General features: G+C 31.3%; 2 protein-coding genes across 2 annotated transcripts in view; both read right to left on the bottom strand.

Annotated features, from left to right (window-relative positions):
• Window positions 1-366: 366 nt before the first annotated feature.
• LOC127699765 (caspase-3-like) lies at window positions 367-19190 on the bottom strand. The gene is made up of 6 exons (XM_052203104.1): window positions 18614-19190; window positions 9615-9706; window positions 8722-8960; window positions 6506-6687; window positions 5866-6037; window positions 367-2043 (listed from the first exon to the last, which is right to left on the bottom strand). Exons 2-6 carry the CDS (start codon window positions 9701-9703, stop codon window positions 1814-1816), a joined length of 912 nt encoding a protein of 303 aa, XP_052059064.1. The 5' UTR covers window positions 9704-9706; window positions 18614-19190; the 3' UTR covers window positions 367-1813.
• Window positions 19191-19338: 148 nt separating this feature from the next.
• Window positions 19339-24221, bottom strand: part of LOC127699731 (caspase-3-like) — a 34618-nt gene continuing 29735 nt past the window's right edge. The window contains exon 7 of the mRNA XM_052203062.1: window positions 19339-23096. Coding sequence (XP_052059022.1) covers window positions 22867-23096 — 230 coding nt within the window. The 3' untranslated portion in view covers window positions 19339-22866. The remainder of the gene's footprint in view (window positions 23097-24221) is intronic.

The raw sequence follows: 24221 nt of genomic DNA, 5'->3' as shown, positions 1-24221 counted from the left end.
ATAAACAATTCACCCCATGTCAGATTTGCTCTAAATGCTTTGGTTTCAGAGATATAAGCCAAAATCTACATTTTACCCCTATGTTCTATTTTTAGCCATGGCGGCCATCTTGGTTGGTTGGCCGGGTCACCGGACACATTTTTTAAACTAGATACCCCAATGATGATTTTGGTCAAGTTTGGTTTAATTTGACCAAGTAGTATCAGAGGAGAAGATTTTTGTAAAAGTTAACGACGACGGACGACGACGGACGACGACGACGACGGACGACGACGACGGACGACGGACGCCAAGTGATGAGAAAAGTTCACTTGGCCCTTTGGGCCAGGTGAGCTAAAAACGACGAAAAGAATATAAAGGCTAAAATCTGGATGATATTTTTCATTAGTTCATCAGAAATTTCATCAGAAACAAAATAGATTAACACATAATGTATCAGTTCACTAACGGTAGTCCTAATTCATATTACAGCTGGTAGTGAAGGCAAAACAATGTAAGTCAAAACTAAAAAAACACGAATATCAACAAAAAACACATATTCTCCATTTGTATTACATGGATATTACATTGCTTGGTTGTTTATTGTTTTATTAACGTCAAGTGATCAATATGTGTTTCCTGTTCAGCACGAGGAATGTAAGATTACCTGCTTACCTGAACAATAGATTAAAATAACTTATATATTTTATGAATATAAAAGACTTTATTAATAAAATGTCATATCAAATCTGTCATGGTCATATCTGTCATGATAAAATGTCATTTAAAATTCGATTATGCACAACCTATCATATTTCAATCTCTGTTTTTCAAAACTTTAAAGATTGATTATCTCACAATGAGATTGAATGGGCATTTTCAAATAGCATGCCTACAACTGGAACCTACATAAAATTTTAAATTCCAAGATAAAATACACACGAAATGTGGTTAAGGTTACACTTACCCATGCTACTTGCATATTGGCATATCAACTGATTATAATTCGTCTTTCATAATGTCTTGTCAGTTTTAAATTGTTATATTTTTAACCGAAAACGAAAGTCTGTCTTTTTCTGAATATTTCAATCACAATTTATTACTTATGGTTAATGATTTCATGATTATTTGACAGTTCCATGAATCAATTAACTCAAGAATTCGAGCATTATATTCCTATGCACAAGGACTTTTTTTAGATATAAGTAAGTGAGTAAACAATTATTTACTATATACATTTTACTGTGACCACAACTTTATAAATGTCTTAATGGTTATAATTGGATTAAATTGAAATTATAAGTACTAGCATGCAATAACCAAACAAACTTATAAGAAACTACCCAAGTGCAAAAGAAAAAGTTTCACTAATTATAGTTACTTAAGTTAATCGGAACCTTGATGTATTAAATTTTACAGAATTGATTGGCTTCTATAATCTTCTCATTCAGGATTGACAAGCTACCATCTTTAAAATTTGCAAGATAATATACAAAATGCATTTCATATAAAATAATAGTTATTCCCATTTGGCAGACACTCTTGTTGTAAACAGGTGTATTTATTTTCAGGTGTTATAATGCTACCACATAGTTAAATAAGCAGGTTGGAGGTTGTTAACATCGTAATGCTCATGTATATATCAACCATCGTTTCAGTTGCTCTTTTTTTTCAAAGAAAATATATTTTGAATAATGCATGGTTTGCATGTGTAATATACGCGCAACTGTTCAATTAAAAGTTAAATTCTCAAATGAAATTGTATTTTAAACATTGTAAATTTCTATATTTGTGACCAGTCTTGTTGCACGAATTCATGGTGTGGATGAATGTTCTAATCTTTCTGTTTAAAAACCAAGTCTTTTGTAAGATGTGAAATAAAACAAGGCATCTGAGTAACAACACCACTGCTTGGATGGTTTGGTTTATACCCCATTCCAACTTTTCTGTTAACTCTGGTCAATACTTTGTAGAAATTTTCACCTTTCGTCATCTCTCGAAGCTCATCTGACAAGTGACGTACAAATGGTGACCCTGTCTGTGTGTTCCGGAAAGATCCGTAACCTTTATAAAGAATATGAAGTTCAATATTAAAACACGCAGATGTCGTATTGAAGCTCTGATTAAGAGGCAATCACTTATAAATTTTGTTTAAATTCCGGATTGTATAACAACTTCGAATATTATGACTATTGTATATCATTTGGGATTCAGGTTTCAGGTTAAATGAACACCAGAAACATTGTTTTCCTTAAATGCATGCAGTGGTTGTCAATTTTGATTGAATTACATCAAATTGTCCGACACCTTAATACAATAATCAATTGTCTGAACAGCCTTCAAATTAAAAAAATGAAGCAACTACATAAAAAAATAAATTAACACTGGAATTAACCCTACATAAAATTTTTACGTCCGAAGCGTTTTTTTTTATCTATTTACCATCACCAGGGACGCTCAAAGCCAAATATTTGAAAGCCAAGGTTGTATATGAACCTAAACATGGAAAGAGTAATAAGACAAAGAGGGACCTATAGATAAAAGCTATATCCATCTAGGACCAACTTAGCCTGAGGGAGTTAATTTAAAATTCTATCACTTTTGAAACTACGGTCTCGTATTATGTACCACAATAAGAATGATTTGCATCTTAACAGGGTTTGATAACTTTTTAATTTCCTTCATGCATGTATCAAAGTCTCAAAAAGGAAGATATTTTTTCTATTTATTTCTAACCAAATCCAGAGAGCAGTTTAAAGGTTTTTGGAATCAAATAATTTTGACTTAATTGTCTTCATAGATAAGGGAGCAATTTTTTGTTCGCTACATGTCTGCTTTGAGAAAACATATATATATATATATATATATGTATATATTGTGCATTTTATATTTTGATAAATTGTTTACTATGAATAAGTAAAAGTTTCGCAATTTGCTTTCTTGCATTCATTTATTCATTTATGCATTGCCCAATATAATGTCGCAAGTAGCTTCTTGATGAATTAAGACAAGGTTATGTTAAATCTCGGGTGGTTTGTTTCGGTTGTAGGAGGAAAGCGTAAAGGCGACTTATTTTGACTATATATATGTGCAAAAGAGGGGGTTCATTGGCTTTGATTCCAATTATACTTTTGCAAATACCATTGGGGGCCTTGCACAAAGATCTATTGACTGTGTAATTTTCCTTCCCTCTACCCTCTTTCAACTCATTATTATTTTAAATATTTGTTAGATTTTCATTAAAATTTCAGTCAGCTAATTTGGTTATTTATGTCAGTTTTTGTTTATGAACATCTTTATTTCTGATAGCTTATGTTGCATATGCTACAGTTAATATTTTCATTTCCTTATATTGACTGAGTTGATCCCTCCCTAGACGAAGCTATTGTATTATGTAATATGATATTATAGTTTTATGTTTTTCAGATATTATTATTTTGTTGTACGCATGTATATATATATTGCATATTTTTTAGTGAGACTTTTTTTTATTATGAATTTCGGAATTTATTTTCTCTGTTTTTTTGTATCTATTTATGTAATTCCCAGTGTAATTTCAAAAATATCTTCTCAATGAATTAAGACAAAAATATGTTAAACCACGGATGGTTTGTTTCGGTTATAGCAGGAACACATAAAAATCATTATACATGAGAATCAAATCAGAATTGTTTCTTGAGTGGGCTCAAGACAAAGTTATGATAATTATAGAAAAATGAAAATCAAAACTTTGTTGATGTATGGTTTTACTTTCATATTTTTCAAACAGCTTGCATGATTTAATTTACTGAATTTTATACTGTAGCCATTCCTAGGGCAGATTATATTGAATAAAAGGAGATGTTGTTCTAACGTCAAGGAACCAGCAACCAATCACACGAAAAAACTAAAACACTTATGCCTGTTTGTTCTATATTCTGTGGTAAGACATATATCCAAGAACATTTTTAAGGAAATGACGAAAACTCATAAATCGAATACAAACTGACAAGGCCATGGCAAAAATCGAAAATGCATGTATGTTAATTTCATTTTATAATTATCGCTGCAAATATTGGCTTAACAACTGAGCTGAGTAACATCCACATTATGAAACTGTATCATAGAAATAAAACAGAGGGTGTTGGAACGTTATAAAAGATTTGCATGAATTCTTAGACGTACAGATATATATTCAAACTATTGCTTTTACCAGGTGTTCTTCTACAAAATGTACGTTCGTCTGATTGCGAAATTAACTCTGTGGACAATTATAATATTTCTACTTTAGGTTGCATTTCTGTAAATATTGACAATGCAATTTCCCATCGGAACTCCTTTTACGGCTAAAACTGTACAACTTTTACTATGAAGTTTTGAAAAAAATCATATCTTAGAATGGAAAGTTCATATGCACTACTATTTTTTCTAAAGGTCAAAATATAGGGCTGTGCGGCATAATTTCAACGTTTATATGCCCCGAACTTTTAAGAGTTTAAACTAAAACTAAAATTCTTAACTACCCCTACCTTAACTGTAGGATTACCACAGATTTCAATATAAACAATATGCATATGTATATTTACTGGTAACATTCCCAAGTTATGTCTCTATGAGATGAAACATAGAGATCATAACTGGGAACCAGTATGTAAACAAAATTAATTATCTATGAATATTCTATATCTCTCCAAAAGAGGCGTGGTTTGAGAAACAGCTGTATTTACAAAGGGAAACCTTTATACAGTTTTCTTCCACATTATCTGACAAAAATAAAATAAATGGATAGGCATCTGATGAATAAAGTCTTGAATTCATCTGGTGTAACAATAACCTGGGTATGTTGAGTTGAATCAGACGAAAAGAAAAAGCATTGTTCCTAGACATGCACAGAAAGACTTTAATATTATTGCTTGACAATATTATTGTTTGGAATGGTGAGATTGGTACTAACTGTGCACTTTTCATTATCGATTCTTCTTTACTGTTAGAAATAATTTATCATGGAAAAACGTCAGAAAGAAAATAGAACAACAAATTAATTTACATTTTAAACAATAATAGCATTAATATCGTGGTGGAAAACATTTTCTTACTGTTGATAATCCCAAGTTTATTGATGCAATCATTTCATATACAGTTATCGTTGAAATTGTTAGGTCATTTAAAAGGCGTGGATTGCCTATGACAGACATGGAACAACTTTTGGATTTATGTTTTTTTTTGTGCTCTTTAACTTAGTAATTTGTTTGGCTTTTCGACAGTTTTCATTTGAGAGCCAATTGTAAACCTTGAGTAGACGAGACACTATTCTCGCGTGTATTGTTTGCTTGTAGTCTTATAAGGTTTTATTAGACTTGATACTTCTATTAACCCAAAAGTTTTATAAATCTAATTATAACAGCTTTATAAATATAATAATAAAATATATCAAATGTCTAAGGCTTTTCTGCCTTAGTCGTATGTGGTACAATTTTCAAGAATTTTTTACTAGCAATGCTCTTCTACTTCGTGTTTGTTTTGACCTTTCACCTATGTTTATTCGAGCGCAACTGATTTAATAATAGGATTATGGAGACGAAACAAATCTGGTGTAACAAACTATATGCTATATGCGTATTATCTTTGTTGACTTTTTTCAATTTATGAGCCGTTTGTAACCTCATTGTTCAAGTTATTAGTCATGATGTTGGTAGCTGAACTCTGCATGATTTCGTTGTTTATTTTACATTTGCTACATCTATGTAAAATAGCAATTTAACAATGAAGGACCATGAATCCAAGACGATAACAGTAAAGACTGCAATGATAACCTAGAGATAACCATACATAAATTGAATATGCCACATGGTGAACATTGATTAATATTAAGATCTATCAATGCGATCATTGATATACTACACTAACCAGTTGAAGTAGAATACACGGCTAGGAAATCTGCTTCATTCGGAATACGTATTGTTTCTCCGAATTTCTCGTCATACTCCACATACGAAGCAGAAGCATCTGCCTGGTTTGGATCTTTATTTTTTATAACTTGCCTTTCTACACCACCTCCCAGATCTGATCCTCTACAGGCCTATAATTATAGTCAAACAATAAATTTACTTTATACTTTGTATGAAATAAAAGTTTTGTTTTAAATACATTGAACCAGTCCAACAGTTACAAGTAAATGATATATAGTCGTTAAAAAAAAACAACATTACCTAAAAAATAAAAACAAAAACAGCATTTATGGAACATACATGTAGCTTATATCTAGATAACGCATTGTACGGCAGGAAGACAATGATGACCTGAAATAAAACAATGATGAGAACAATAAATTACTTAGACCTAACAGAAAAACCTAGTATAAACTGTTTATTTTTGGCTTAACTGTGAAAATAAATCTTAAATCAAAGCAAGATATGTTTCCACAGCTTAAGTTTGTTCCTAAATCAAAATATCAAGCTTGTATCGCTGTATAAAATAATTATATGCTTGTCCCTTTGGTATATTTCGCCTCTCTTGTACTGGAAAAATCTGTGATTAACTAAATTACCTGTAATATGAAAATTTTTGGCTTCAGAACAAGTTCCGGACATTTCGTTGCATTGAAGAAATCCATCACATATTTTATCTTGATAGACGTATCTGTCATATACACAGTGTCCTCATTGCCATGTGTCAACAAAGCTACAATCAGACAGTCTGTAGTCTTTAGGCTTTCCTTGTCTTTTATAACTGCAAAAATAACTTTACATAGTTAGCGAAGCCTTTTTATAATTTTAAGGATTTCAACTGATTCATTGAAAAAAAGATTAAACGTACATATTAAACGCACCAGATGCGCATTTCGACAATTAATGTCTCTTTGGTGATGCTTGAGGCCACATGTTTTGAAAATATAAAACCTAATTATAAACGTTGAAGGGCCGATTAAACAAAAATGGACCTAAAGTATAGCGAAATCCGATTTTTTTTTTAATTGACAAAATCATCTTTATTTATTTTTCATTAGCTGGTTGGTTTTAGTATAACTTTTTGTTGAGAAATCAGTTATTCTTGAGAGCAAATTATCCTGATAGAAAAAGGCCATTTAAACTTATTACAGATTTTGTTTTATCTAGTATCTTAATTCAACATTTGTTATACAAAAACTTCATTTCATTGTGGTACAGCACAAATTAAAGTCCGCTACCAGTCAGTCAACATTTCAATAGAAACTCTGTCAGTTAAAAGAATTCGTACCAAAGTATGATTTAATTGTATATGTTTTCCGAGGTCTCGGTGGGTATTTTAATTGGCTTGAATGTCTTTATTTACAAATGCAAAAGACTTTCTGGTTTTTCTCCCTAGGCTCTTTGTTCACCTTGTTTTGATTTCATTATGGTCATTTATGTAATGCAATCAATCATCAAGCACCAATAAAATTTTGAGCTAAAATATTTTTTTCATTTCTAATTTGAGATATTTCAATAACAACAAAGAATTCCTAATTAGAGTTATAGTTTTGCCGATATAAACGAAATAAAAGAAAATGAACAAAAAAGTCATCCATAAATATAATAATTCTACTTTTGTCTGATTTCTATCGTAGTAACTGCAAAACAAAAAATCGGGGAGAAAAAATTATCTTGTCTGTATAAAATTAAGTAAGGACAGCTCTTGACTTTTGGAATGATGGAAGCACCAGTATTGGTAACATGATATGCCAGGGCAAAACAAAAAGAATGTTATTTCCAAAATGTTATTACCCATATGGTTAGAAAAACATAATCAAAGATGATGATGATGGATGTTTAACTTTCAGCGTAAAATTCAATGCATTATCAGGACGAGAACATGTTAGTGTAATATGAATATTTATCCTGCTTTGTACTAGACCGACACGCTGAGCCAGACTTTTCTAGTTCTCAAGGTAACAGTCCGTAGGAACACTTGTCACTCTATCCTGATACATTATTCTGACTCCGGCTGACCAGTCTTTGTTCTTATTCCTTATTACCGCTTACTTAGCAGAGAAGCAGCAACTAACAATTTTAAAGCCATTGGTTTGACCTGGCCTTGGGTTCAAACCAACGACTTCCCGCACTCGAGGCGAACACGCGTTCGCGAGATTAACGAGGCGGTGACCTAATCAAAGATACCACGCTTATGATTTGTACGCCAGACTCGTGTTTCGTCTCAAAAGACTCATCATTGCTGCTAGAATTAAAAGGCTGCAATGTCAAATAAAGTACAATAGAACATGAAAAGAATTCCTACCACCATATGCAACCTGATCAGTTTAAAATTGTGATTTATTAAAAAAGAGTCCCTATTAATCAATACACACATGTTTGATAAGATATGATTTTGTTGTTTCCACAGAAAAGGAAAATCACAAATTGACATGTTTCAGCCAAGAATTGTCTCTGGTTGCCATGTTTTCCGCATGATCCTATAACAATTAGAACTGAAAATTTGTTTAATAAAGCGCCTTTCATATATGACTTCTGGCAAGTTTTGTTCTTCTTTAATAATGATTTATTATTTGAATGTTTTTTCCATCAAAATCTGGGAGAACAGATGAGACATCATTGCTATCATTTTTTGCCAATTTATCAACTTATAAAGAATCTAAAAAAAAAATTTACACATTAGAATGGACCCTGATGTTAGAGAAGAAAAAAAAACTTAAATTTTTAAGCAAACATATTAAAACATTATCAGAAAAGTTGATAACTCTGATTTAAAAAAAAGCACATTAAAACTGTATAATTCGTAAAGTCTTACTCTCATCAAATTTCATATCCATGTCATTCTTTGTGGCATCATTCAAAAGGTCACTATCGAAACCAAGTTCCATGAATCTTTGGAATAAAGATGAAGCATCCAAATCACTTCCTACACGATCACCTAATTTCAATCTGGTATCAAATGTAATGTTATTGATCACAACAGCTATCCCAGAACTAATTGTATATTCTTCTTGATTCAAATGTTCTTCGGCTATTTTACCTTGTCCTGAGTTACTACAACATGAAATTCAATTTATATTAAAGAAAATAAAAGTTATATCAGCTGAAATGGCCAGTGTGGCTTTTTTACTTTAGAAGCAGATCCTTTATTTTTTACTTTGTTCAATTTATTTTTGATTTATTCATTATTATTGAAGTCGAGTCTTCATTTTACCAAAGGACAAGTGTCTGAACCATAAATCAAATACAATTGAATATGACTACCCAATTCTTTTTATGTTTTTGTATATACCCCTTTAAGATTATTCTGCATGTTTTTCAATAGGAAAAATATTTTCAAACTTTGTATTAGGTTAATGTCTTTCTGATGTGTTGGCCTCGCTCATCACTGAAGAATTCATTTTCGAAATGTGAATCTGGTACAGTAAAATTGGTACTTTTAATGCTATCTAAATTGATTTTGGTGTAATCAAATATATTCAATGCAATAAACTATTTCATCTTAATATGTGATGCTAACCCAAAACCAAATGCATTCTTGTAGACTCATTTTATGATAAATTAATGATAAGTGTTGTCATACATGTAAAAAGTAGAATTGTAATTCTACAAACGCCTTTCAATGTAGTTCAATTAAAAAGTTGGGTATCATTCAATAGAAAAGTGAATTAAGACAGAACTAAGATAAAATATTAAGTAAACATGTACCTTTCTGTTCCATTGGTAATGGTTGTTTTTGTTAATGTTTCTCCTTTGTTACCAGATACGGCATCCAACGTGTCTTGGGTTTTTTCCATACCCTAAAATGTTAAAAAGTGATATTGACTAAATATCAAATAGTCCAAAATAACCTGCACAGGTCTATGTTATTAAGAATATAATCATTTGTATAAATTTCATCACACAGCTTAATTGATTTTTACTCTTAACCTTTTATCAAGCTAAATTGTAATGAAGTCCATATAATAAGACCCCACATTTTGCTTCCCGTAGATAGGTCTCAATGGGAAGTTACAATTTGTTTCTGAAAAAATATTGGGAGACTTTCAACAGTATCTTAATAGTTGGCACCTATGCTTATTTTAGATAAAAACGTAAGACAAATATATGAAAATCTTAATCAACATTCACAAATGACAGTAATGTGAAAACTTAAAAAGGAGATGGCAATGTATGACAGATAGGTCAAGATTACTTTGACTTTTCGAGACATGTTGTATTTATAATAAGAATGTACCGATGGTGGTAATTATAACTTAACGTTGATACATATCATTTACCACTTTAATGTGTTTTCTGTAGGAATAGAAATTAAAATAACATTCAAACCTAAAATATAGACAATGTTGACACGTAAATAATGATCAGTGTATAGAAAATGAATAATGCACAGCAAGTTAATATTTCCAAGTATTTTCAAAATCTTTAGTTCAAGTTTAAGATGAATTTAGTAGTGAAAGACCAACTTAATCGCTATGAAAAAAAAAAAAAAAATCCACTATAGCTTATTCAAATGCTTATATCATGTGTTATCATAAATGCTACGTTAAAAGAGAGAGGTTTAAGATATAAAAAAAAGGGATATTCAAACTCATAGTTCATTTATATGTTTTGGAGTTAAGTATGACGTCCATTTTCACTGAGCTAGTACACATTTTTGTTTGGGGGCCAGCTGAAGTCCGCCTTCGCTGTGTTGAAGACCCATTGGTGGCCTTCGGCTGTTTTCTGCTATTTGGTCGGGCTATTGTCTCTTTGACACATTCCCCATTTCAATTCTCAATTTGATCATAAGCCAAAAACAAATTGACAATGTCATGGCGTAAAAAAAACGACAAAAAGACAATCAACACTGCAAAAAACAAAACATAGAAAAACTAAAGCCTGAGGAACACGAATCCCATAATAAAACCTGGAGGTTATCGCAGGTGCTCCGATAGGGTGATTAGATCTTGTTCCATATGTGACATCCGTCGTGTTGCTTATTCATGTACAAAATCGGTGATAAGTCTAATTCGGTTGGTCACATTCGAGGAAAAGAGGACGGGATCGTAGTTACGCCAATTAACATATCGCAGTTATGTTTTTTTTCACAGTATACAAATAACCGATGACCTTTAAATTATCCGGTACAATATTTGTAATGAGTATCATATATGCCAGATTTGATTAAATACAATGCAAGGTTTCAATGGATAAACCTTCTTCGATATACATTTCAATGCTGTCAATATAATGTTATATAACTAATATCTTGTGGAAATTACTTTCCGATTCGCAAGCATGGATTGAAAAAAAAACCAGTTATGATAAAGATATGGGAGATACATAAGGTGAAGAATGTTTGGCATAATTTCAATAGGCAACAGTTTCTGGCTTAAAATCATCAGAGGAAAGTTTAATTTTTTTTAACTCTATGATAATTCATATAATATTACAAAATCACAAAATTAGTTTCGGAGTTTCAAGAAAAAAAAGACTAATTTACCAGGTTTAAAATATTTTCCGACGCGGGTTTTACCTACGACACTTTTTTCAATTACAAATTTATTTCAATCTTTCACACATAATTCCAATACACAGTCATTCGAACACGCACATCAAATGCAACACCACATGCAGTGTGTTCAGCTGTGTCAACTAGGCTATACAATAATACTCTCGTCATTATGGTAGTGCCTTTTTTAATGGCTTAATATAGGGTTTTAGGATAGTAAATGGTGTATGGTAGAACGGAAATGGTATATATATAATTGTGCAATTCAGCAACAAGTCGTTATTTCAATACGTACTAATAGTGCATTCAAAGGATTCAAAATGTGTGTGTTCATATACCGCAGAATTTCTACCAAATTGTATCGAAGACAAAAAAGCATCGTTCGAAGTTATTTTGTTCGTCTTTAGATATATTGAAAATGTCGGGTCAACCAATAATTCAATAAGTGCTTGGATCTCATATATTCCAGTGAACCTGACAGGAATGATAGTACCGAAACTTTCATATCTAGATCTATGACAAACGTAGTATTTTAGTTTTCCCACTGTCAACTTTCTATTTGTCAGTAATAACGTAACATCTGTTTCGTTGTTTGGTGTTTGATGATACGTTACGCGCATGAATGTTCACATTGGACAGTATGCCTCTGACGCATAAAATGTCAGCAGGATTATGTGAAAAATACTGTGTAGACATATTGTCGCGGTCTTATATCTATAAAACATACATACAAAATAGAAGAATTGTTTCCTTATAACTTTTTTAAGTTAACTTACTAAGAAGAATTGTGGTGTATTGTATTGACTGAAAGAACACAATGACAGGATTCTTTTTAAAATATGTATTTTTTCATTAGTCACCAGGTGATAAAACATGTTTTTTATAATGTAAAATTATCAGTCCATGTAACACGACATATAAATCTCTCTTGGAAGTAGTTATGCAGGATATTCTCTCTGAAACTATATTAACTTTGTTTTTATCTCTATCGATTTATGAGTTTCGAACAGCGGTATACTACTGTTGCATTTTTTTAACCCTAATCTCAATATTAATTATAACATTCATTTTATAAAGACGTCAAAGTAAAACAAGACTTGTTCTGACGTGAATAAATAAAATTTGGTAAATTGAAAAGGTACATAAACTTGGAACTGAATATATCCATTCTTTTGATTTTTGATGATGATGATGATGATGATGATGATGATGATGATGATGATGATGATGATGATGATGATGATGATGATGATGATGATGATGATGATGATGCATCTTCGCTAGCCAAGGGTTATGATCCAGTCCCCTCCTCTCTACCATTGCCGGATTAAGATAACATTTCGGATTCATGGGGTAAAGATTTCCATTGGTCGCAGTTGTCACTGGCTGCATCCGATCAAAAATGCCTTTAACATGATCACGTGTAAATGTTGATAATATAAATAAACAATTGCCAAGAGCTGATTGTTTAGCAAGTCTTTACCCCCAAAACATAGTACGATATTAAGTGGTCAGAACTATTTGTGGATTATATCAGTCATATTTTAAGCACACATGACTTGTTTTTCACAAAAGTATAGCATATCATGTGAAGGAAATTTCAGTCTTGGTAGTATAAATTTAGAATACTGCCAAATACTGGTACTATGTTACTGGCAGTTTGAAAATTTACGTGGATGTTACTATTAAATCCAGTTCATTCCTGCTCAATTAGTGTTATGAAGAAAGCTATTAAGTGATCAAGTCATACAAGATATTCTTAATGTTTAATTAATTGACATTCAAAATTTCAAGATCATTTAAACTAATAGTATTTGTCAAGCTCATCGACACGACAAAGTTTTTTTTACAGTATATCGGAAATGAATTAAAAATATGCAATGAAAATTGTTCAAAATCCTATCTATTGTTGTTTTTTGTGAATTTTACATCATTCTTCATCCGAGAAATAAATCGAACTTTTGTAATAGTGTAGGGTTATTGAAACAATACATGTATATTTACTTAGAGTATTAAGATAAAATTTCGGTCTTAACAAACACAAAGATATGTATCTTTATAAAACCTTATTATTGCTAAAACTTATATCAATTGTTGGTTCCTCATCACACAATACAGATTACACATTTAGCATAATGAAAAATGCATATAACCAATAGGGTTAAAACAACAGACTATTCATACATGCACACGAAATGTCTGTTCTTTTTCCGAGAAGTAAACGTGACAAGAAAATACGAAAATAAGTAGGTTACATAGGGTATGTAATATATCGATTGCTTTGCAATGTAATTTAAACACACTATTTTTGACATTTTTACCCTTTATGTTTTTTCGTTTTGTTTACACATTGTTTTCAACATAATGGAATTTTATGCGACTGTCATACACATGAGAGGTTTAGCTAGCTATAAAACCAGATTTAATCCACCATTTACTGCACAAGGAAATGCCTGTACCAAGTCAGGAATATGATAGTAGTTTTCCATTCGTTTAAGTGTTTGAGCTTTTGGTTTTGCTATTTGATAAGGGACTTTTCGTTTTGAATATTCCTTAGAGTTCGTTATATTTGTTATTTTACTTTTTGATATGTAGATATATAAAATATTAACAATGTGACAATTAATAAATTCAATATTTTATTAGACAAACTAGCTTCACCAGGCATGTTTTCTAGGTGAAATTGGATGCTGAAAGGAAGCTTTTTCAGCTTAAAAAACAGTTTGTACTAGCGAATCTATTTTCGTTTGTTTTCAGAAAAAACAGTGCTGTTATCAGGTTAGTTTGCAACGTCCAATATTACTAAGATGTTGAGGACGATACCATACTAAAAACGTACTCCTGTTGTACCGTTTTTCATTTTTTTCATTTAAACCATCATGTTTAAAGCTCTGAAGTTGGTGGTTTCAACTTTTTATTTATGATAATACTTACCATGCAGTCACATTATTTTTTTTATACATCTAGGCTATATTTTAGAATATTTGACCGAGTGGTCAGAGACGATGGACCAAATGAAGGCAGTGTTACCACGATGTCAAGTCTTGAACCTTATGTTATACGATGGAGAATGTTTGTTGTAAAGTTATCATATACTTAGATACATGTAATGAAAAAAAATCGATGGTGATTCATGGTAATATTACTATCCTCAACGACAGACAAACAGTTTGTTGAAAGAACAATTCGTCAAGGACATTCACAAGCATGACAACGTTAAAGAACTGTTTAGAGTGTTTTTATTTTTGAAGAATTTGTTGAAACATTTTCTATTTTATTTTAATAGATTGGTGCCCGCTACCGTACAGTGTCAATTATTTCATGCATATTAAGAGAAAAGAACAAATTAATCCATAAGTGTTCCGCAGTAAGGCCAACCGGGATGAAGGATGCTGATGGAAAATGAATGAATTTCTAATTAGTTGTTTCTTTTGAAACTCTTATATTAGTTTTTAAAAATCGAGGCATCACTGAAGAGACAGTATTGTCGAAATGCGCATTTTGTGCAGTAAATTTGGTAACTTTTATGTTAATACTGACTCAGAAAACGAAATAGATACATTGAAAAATTAAACAAGAGTGCACACGCTGAAATGTCTCGCCTTCTTTACTAATCATTGATATTATGTTGATAGTCCTAAATATAAAGCTTTATTACAACTGTCACATAAACTTAACATTAACCAAGTAAACTAAACATTGACCAATGAACCATGAAAATGAGGTCAAGGTCAGATGAACCATGCTAGGCAGGCATGTACAGCTAACAATTCTTCCATACAACAAATAGAGTTGACCTATTGCTTATAGTTTAAGAAAAACAGACCAAAACACAAAAACTTAACACTGAGCAATGAACCTTGAAAATGAGGTCAAGGTCAAATAAAACCTGCGTGACTGCCAAATAGATCATAAAATATTTCCACACACCAAATATAGTTGAACTATTGCATATAGTATAAGAAAAACAGACCAAAACACAAAAACTTAACTATAACCACTGAACCATGAAAATGAGGTCAAGGTCAGATGACACCTGCCAGTTGGACATGTACACCTTACAGTCCTTCCATACACCAAATATACTAGACCTATTGCTTATAGTATCTGAGATATGGACTTGACCACCAAAACTTAACCTTGTTCATTGATCCATGAAATGAGGTCGAGGTCAAGTGAAAACTGTCTGACGGGCATGAGGACCTTGCAAGGTACGCACATACCAAATATAGTTGAACTATTGCACATAGTATTAGAAAAAAAGACCAAAACTCAAAAACTTAACTTTGACCACTGAACCATGAAAATGAGGTCAAGGTCAAATGACACCTGCCCGCTAGACATATACACCTTACAATCATTCCATACACCAAATATAGTAGACCTATGGCATACAGTATAAGAAAAACAGACCAAAACACAAAAACTTAACTATAACCACTGAACCATGAAAATGAGGTCAAGGTCAGATGACACCTGCCAGTTGGACATGTACACCTTACAGTCCTTCCATACACCGAATATACTAGACCTATTGCTTATAGTATCTGAGATATGGACTTGACCACCAAAACTTAACCTTGTTCACTGATCCATGAATTGAGGTCGAGGTCAAGTGAAAACTGTCTGACGGGCATGAGGACCTTGCAAGGTACGCACATACCAAATATAGTTGAACTATTGCACATAGTATTAGAAAAAAAGACCAAAACTCAAAAACTTAACTTTGACCACTGAACCATGAAAATGAGGTCAAGGTCAAATGACACCTGCCCGCTAGACATGTACACCTTACAATCATTCCATACACCAAATATAGTAGACCTATGGCATACAGTATAAGAAAAACAGACCAAAACACAAAAACTTAACTATAACCACTGAACCATGAAAATGAGGTCAAGGTCAGATGACACCTGCCAGTTGGACATGTACACCTTACAGTCCTTCCATACACCGAATATACGAGACCTATTGCTTATAGTATCTGAGATATGGACTTGACCACCAAAACTTAACCTTGTTCACTGATCCATGAAATGAGGTCGAGGTCAAGTGAAAACTGTCTGACGGGCATGAGGACCTTGCAAGGTACGCACATACCAAATATAGTTATCTTATTACTTATAATAAGAGAGAATCTAACATTACAAAAAATCTTAACTTTTTTTTCAAGTAGTCACTGAACCATGAAAATGAGGTCAAGGACATTGGACATGTGACTGACAGAAACTTCGTAACATGAGGCATCCATATACAAAGTATGAAGCATCCAGACCTTCAACCTTCTAAAATATAAAGCTTTTAAGAAGTTAGCTAACGCCGCCGCCGCCGCCGCCGTAGCCGCCGCCGCCGCCGCCGGATCGCTATCCCTATGTCGAGCTTTCTGCGACAAAAGTCGCAGGCTCGACAAAAAAACGAGGGTTTGTTGGAAAAGAGCAGAAATATTGCCTTACAACAAGCCATCTACGGACCGATCAGAGAGTTCTTCCAATGGATCTTTAACGTGAAGAGAGCGTGCCATTATCCCCTCTTGAGGCCTCGGATTTAATGTGCCCTTACCGAACGGATGTGGCTGCGAATTTATACATCTCACACAGCCAAATCAACGTCCCACTACATCAAGGGTTGTACTGCAGGAAACAAGTTGAGTTCAGGAATGGCATATTTCTTTCTCCAGTTCAAACATCATGGTCTATTTTATTTTCAGTAAATTCATATCCGTAACTTTATTTACATATATAAGTGTAAAGATATTGTAACGAAACTGATCACCTGAGCTCTATATCACACTTAAAACTCCCATTGTATAGTTCAATTTTGAAAAACAATTGACACGACAAATGTAAGTTTTTGAGCCGAAATATTGTCACTACGATATGATTTCATTGTTTTCATAGTTAACTATCGTTTATATATGTCGTTGCATACATGTTTTTTCCTGTTTATACAGAATCTTCAACTTTAAACGATCCAGTAAATTTGGTACCGTTCATGTTAATTCTAACTAAGAATTAATATATATTAGAATCATTTATTGACAATTCTTATACGTTCCAAGGAAAACAATAATTCTTGCAACAATCTAACCCCTGATTAAAACCTCCCACTGACAGTCTTAAGAACAAACAAAAACAGCGTCAGTTAACCTACAGATAAAAAACATAAATATTCAAGAAAGAGACCATCAACTTGGTGATGAAAGATGCTACAAAATACTAAACTCCGACCTCAATATTCAACACATAAATAACTGAAAGTACAAAACTTGAATGGCATGGTTAAATGCTTCTCTAAATAGTAAGATAGATTTAATTTGATTCTTGTAATTCAATGTAGAAATATTTCATTTTTCCGCAAGGACTATTCAGTGTATTGACAACTTTTCTTATAAAAACGGCATTACTAGTCATAAATGTTTCAAGGCAGTAATTCATAAAATAAACAAATCAAATCTGAGAAATACTGGCAGCACCATGACCGACAGGTAAAGTACGAATAGACAACTAGCCATTAAAAAAACAGAGTTCTTATGAAACAGACCTTACTATACCTGTGGCATTAATCATATCAAGTTCAATTCAATAGATACACAAGCAAGCAATTGAAGCATAGGACAGAGAATAAGGAAGTTTTATTTTCCTTTTATGGTTTTTACATTTATTTTATTTCGCCTTTGGTTATCTCCTTCTTTTGTTCATTGTGTGATATTAGACTGTGTTACAAGCGACAAAAACCAAGAATCTGAACAATTGAACACCATGATTTTCTTTCCTTGTAGAGAAATTGCTGACATAATTAGGGCTTAACTAGGTCATAGTTTGTATTGAATAATGTTTCGATTCATAAATAATTTGCCAGGACTGGGACGGTGGGCAATTTAGCACATGCATTAAGTATTGAAACGTATTGTGGGATGAGATCTAAATGATTATGTAAAAACTCAATTTCATGTTCTATTGATGCATTTTCATTAATGAGTACTTCTTTTCCATTTTGTTGATCAAATGCATGCTAATGGCCTTTTATTTTAAGCTGAAAAATACTTTTTCATAAAACATAAAGCTTACTCATTAAAAGGAAAATTTCAAGAAGTTAAAAATTAAAATCATGTGTCTGGCAAAATATAAGCTTCAGTAGAATGTGTCTTTAACTTAATTCTTTGGTTAAATTCATTAGTACAATATTCTTGCATGTAAAACAATTAATTTACCAATCAAAATGAACATAAACAGCTGGTAAAAGCGTTTCCCTTAGTTTTTGTTTGTTGCCTTGATTTCTCTCTTCTTAACGATCCAGTCTCCTCCTCTCCACCCTTGGCGGATTAAGATAGAATTTCGGATCCACGAGGTAATTATTTCCATTGGTAGCAGTTGTAACTGGCTGCATCCAATCAAATAGCGCCTTTAAGATGATCACGTGTAAATGCAGAAAAATTAAATGTAAATAAACAATTGCCACGTGCTAGTTATGCAACAAGTCTTTACCTCGAAAACATAAGACACACAATATTTAGTAATAATTTTAAAGTTCTTGATCAACTGATAGAAGTTCCTGTGTATGTTTTTCGCGCAAATGTTTGAATGTCAGCGAATAGTATCTGTTCCTGCTTTACGAAATTTGTAAACACTAGACTTAATCAATTTTACATCTCCACACTGAAGTGTTCAAGTGCTGCCATTGGTCCAGATGATAAAGTTGGAATGGGCGTGACTTTTATCTACCGGCAGATGGCGCAGCATTGTATTCCCAAATGTTGGCTTAATCTGCCAAGAGTGGAAAGGAGGGGACTGGATTGTAATCCTTGGCTAGCGAAGATGAATCGATTTATGGGAGTTGAATATCGGTAAAATACTATCGCCTCATCTTCATTCATACAAATAAATACTTTAAATTCTTGATTTGGGTTCAACACATGATATGCTTAATCAAAAAGAGTAAATGACTGAATTTTATTTTGAAAAATATACAAAATATTGAAATCTACAAAAAAGTTATTAACAATGTAAAAAGCTGTAACAAATAAAAAAAATTGTATGATCCCTATTATTTATTAATAAATAGTGAATGTTAACGAGAAAGGAATTGTATAATCTAAATTTCAACACCATATAATTTTCAAGATTACAGCAGCACCTGCTGATCAAACAAATAATCCTGTCAAAACAAAATAATTTAAGTAATTGGGCAAATGGCAAATCTGTGGTGTACCAGTAAATCTTAAAGGACTTTAAAATTCCCTTTAATCTATAAACAGTAGTTCACATATAATATTTGCAGCCTAAATTTGTTTTGGTTTATGTATTAATTTTCCAAAAAACAATAATTTCGTTTACAATTTACACTTATATAAACATAACTTATTTGTAGATGAATAAAAACAAAAACAAAATATTGTCTCACTTAGTTTTTAATGACATTTGCAATGATTCAGTATTAAACATGATTTTACTTAAAAAATGTTATGACAAGAGTACAGATTTTCACGATCAACCTTCCACATTAAATCTACCCCAGCTCTCTAATGAACTTCTTTTATTAATTTGTTTGTCTTTCTCTCAGTCTGAAATATTGAATTATTTCTGACATAAATTCTGTTTAGTTCATCATATTTTATTGAGTAGTGTTATGGCACAAAAATCGTATTTTTTTTCTATCGCATATCTAAGTAATAACATAAATCTATTCAGGATGAATGATTATCAGAGAATCTGTATTCCTGGTTCAAAGCCAGTACCACAATTTATATTCATAAAAGTGATGTGGGCAATGTAGGGTAAAGATTGCTTTCATTTTGCAATGTGAACTTAACTTAGAACTGTTTAACGTTTTGCCATGACGAGGCCTGGTATATCTAAATAAAGGGTATAGGTTTTGCTCATTGTTGAAGGCTGTAAGCTGTCCTATAGTTACTTACAGCCACATCATTTGGACTCTGGTGGATATTTTTCTCATTTACACACATACCTCATCTCCTTATTTTTATATTAAAATCAGATAATGTATTGTTTTTAGCAATGAAACAAATTTAAGCAAATTTGAAATTTGCCTGATCTTCCTTTGTCAATAATTATAGTTTAATCTATTTCTAGATAGATTCGTACACCATGCACAACTTTTGATAATTCAAAAGAAAAGCTTTCTTAACAAGTATAGTTATACACATACACATCGTTTGAAAGTTGAATATCTGAGTATTTATCATTAATAAACTGCATGACATGGACATGTATAGAATCTAAAGAATGCTCATCACCTTGCAATTTGTTGTTTTAGTTCTTAAAGGTAGAGATGAAGCCTGAAAAATATAGCTATCAAGCCAGTGCATTGGGGTTTTGATTGCATTTCATGCAATCTTTACCCTAAGAAAATGAAAGACTTCATGAATATAATTTTCATCATAACTGGAGCATCATCTCTATCACAATGAAATCTCAGCTAAAATTCCATACTGCAAACCCTATCACAGTTAGTTACTGTATTTCAAAACTTAAAAGATTACTTCTCTATCAATCCCAATCAAGCTCTAATGATAAGTCTTAAAAATATGAAACTGTAACTTACATGAACAGAATGACTTTTAAACTTCAACAAAAAAATATTCAGTTGCATTTTTACAATGGCTTCCTTTATCATAGCTTAGCAAATTAGGTTCAAAGTGCACTAATTTCATGAATTTGAAAACACTAAAGATCATTTTTTCACAGAGTTTTTCTATGGGGTATTAACTTTCCATGTTTCTAACCTAAAATGAAAGACTATCTCTTCTTCTGAATACTAATTTCACAAAACATAATGCAAAATAATTTAGTATCAATCGAAAATTTCATATATAAATTGATTACAGATATCAAACATTACATTATTTTGCCATTTAAAAAATAAATAATAATGAGGTATGAAACTATATTCTGTCAAAATATTGTCAAACGTGATAACAAAATAATACAATCAAAGAGATATGTGTTTGTAAAATAAAGACAAATAGAAAATCAAACAATACCAATTAAAATTATTGAAGAGCTTTATAATGTAATTGAGATGTCATCTTAATATTTTAAATTACTATAACATTTATATGCTTTAAGTATCACATTCATTTAATGTTAAGAATGTTATTTTCATGAAAGAATATATATTTCTGGTACGTTAAATAAGTAATAAATACAGTTCAACAAAATAGTGTATGGCAACATATAATTCTCTGAAACATAACCAAAAGATTTTGTAAACTCAGGAATTTTTGTTATATTTCAACTGATGCAAAAATTGAATTGGGATAGGTGTCAAAACAATTAAATCTTGCTATCAACCTTTGATAGCATTATTCGCATGCAGCAATTACCTGAAATCATAATGACTAATCTTGCATTTTTGGTCATTGTTCAACAATAACTTTGAAAAAATATGCAAATCATGAACAGTAGTGTGCAATAGCAGTGCAATTGCTCTTAATATAATGTCATCTGTGTGTACATATGGTGTCTACATCAGCCTGAAAGTTTTATTACTCAATAGAATGGTTGTTGCTTGAATGTTGCTGAGTATCAATCAGCATAGAAAATCAATTGCACTCCAGACTAGTGCACAAAAAGTTTTCCTAAATACAATTTAAACAATTTTAATGATTATTTCCATAACTTTAAAAGCAGAAAGAAGTTTAAAATATGGCTATAGTTTTATGTTTTTTCTTTGAAAAGCATTTATTTAGTTTAATTGTTCAACAATGAATACTGGTCAAAACTTTATAGAAGTTTGTTTTTAATATTTTTAATATTCAAAACTTATCAACTTATAATGCTTGCAATTTAGCAACTTAGCAATAAGATTTTAGATTATGATTTCCAAGTAAAAAAATAAAGCTCAAATTTCATGCAGTTAGCTTCATTAAACTGATCCTTAAAATACAACGTATTAAAGAATAGCTTATCTTTCATTTACTTCTTAATTCGTGAGAGATTTTCTGTGAAAACATACAAATTATAACTAAAACATACAAATTATAACTAAACATACAAATTATAACTATCACCTTTTAAAAAGAAGAACAATCAACAAACTGCATTTCAGATGAAATGATATAAATCCTGACAGGTCAGAAACTTTTATAGTATGCAATGTAATCTATGTACTGTGATAAAAAAGTTAAATCATCAATAAAACATTCCCAAATAAAAATGAACCTTTATGGATGTGGGTCAGAGCTACCCTACATGTTATATACAATGTACCAGTTTGCTGTTATTTCACATCTATATGTTTAAAGTTATGTCAATGATTTTTTTTTTAATTTTAACAATTTGTTTTTAACAATGACATTGCATACATATGGTATTCAGTCGTGATATACAGATATCTTCTATTGAAAATAGATAAGCAGCTGGAACTGCTTTTTTAATCAGTCATTTAAAAATATATGATTGTCATCAGTCTGTTCAGCACTAAGTCATGGCATGGATGAATTTTCTAATTCATTTGTTTCAGATACAAGTCCTTTGTAAGATGTGAAATGAAGCAAGGCATCTGGGTAATATTATCGCTGTTTGGATAATTTGGTTTATATCCCATTCCAACTCTTTTATTAACTCGGGTCAAGATTTTGTAGAAATCATCGTCTTTCTTCATCTTCAGGAGCTCTTCTGACATATGACGTACAAATGGTGACCCTTTCTCTGTGTTTCGGAATGATCCATAACCTGTTAGAAAGAAGGTCATGTTTTAGCATACTTTACACTGCTGAGAAGCAATCAATCCTATTTAGCTTAATTTGTTAGGTTAGTTTTATTTCTCCAATTACATCAGATAAATAAATAGATGTAGAATGGAAATTCCTACAATAGTATTATTTATATCTTTGAATTGAGATGCTTATTCTTTGTGATTCATTTTTTAATTTCAAGGCAATATTCTTTGTTTATTTTTTAAAATGAGATTTCTTTGGTTGTTAATTTAGACTCTATAAATAGATTAACTTTTAGCATTTGCCACAAACATCAACACATGAAAACCATACTATAACCAGCAAAACTTTTTTCAGATATGATGCATTGTTTAATTTATTACATATTAAGTTTACTAAATGATATTGTGCATTAGATGTGCCAAAGCTGAACTTTGTAAATATAATAGAAAATGGGGTAAATGCAATTTCATTGATACTTTTTTTTAAGGTAATCTGAATAATTTGAAAAACTTTTCCTCTATTCTGACATGGTTGAGTCATTAAATATTCTTAATAAGATGATGAAATCAATACCTCTGTTAATATATTTAATTTTTAGAAAATTGAAATAGCCCATTTACTGTTTCTTGACCTTAATAGATCATTGAAGGTCTGAAATAAAGATATCTACATTTCTTCAAATTACAGTAAGACTTTGACAAAGACCCAAATCATCAGGCAATGTATAAAATGTTGAATATAAAATATTAAAAAAGGCAACTTACATCCAAATTTAGCAATGTCAAAGAATTTAATAAAATTTGGATGAAAACTTGGATGGTTGTACACATACAGTGATATTACTTAACAATCCCTTTCTCAACATATCACAAAGGCTGTCTATGAAAGTTTATTGTGTTATACAAAATTAATGTATGGAACAGTTATCTCTATACAATTTTAAATTAAAGATTTAAAAAATAACATTTAATTCAGAAATGTATATATAGGGCATTGATAACTAAAACACTATTCATTATAAATCCTATCTTTATCTTTGTAATGGTATTTTCAGAAAAAAATATTTCCAAATTTTTCCCAATAACAAATATTTTACAGCTTTAATACATAAAGAAGAAGATGTGGTAAGATTACCAAT

Source organism: Mytilus californianus, unplaced genomic scaffold, assembly GCF_021869535.1.
Source record: "Mytilus californianus isolate M0D057914Y unplaced genomic scaffold, xbMytCali1.0.p SCAF_1, whole genome shotgun sequence".
Classification (NCBI taxonomy): Eukaryota; Metazoa; Mollusca; class Bivalvia; order Mytilida; family Mytilidae; genus Mytilus; species Mytilus californianus.
The sequence above is the reverse complement of the archived record's forward strand: the minus strand, read 5'-3'. Positions and strand labels throughout refer to the sequence as shown.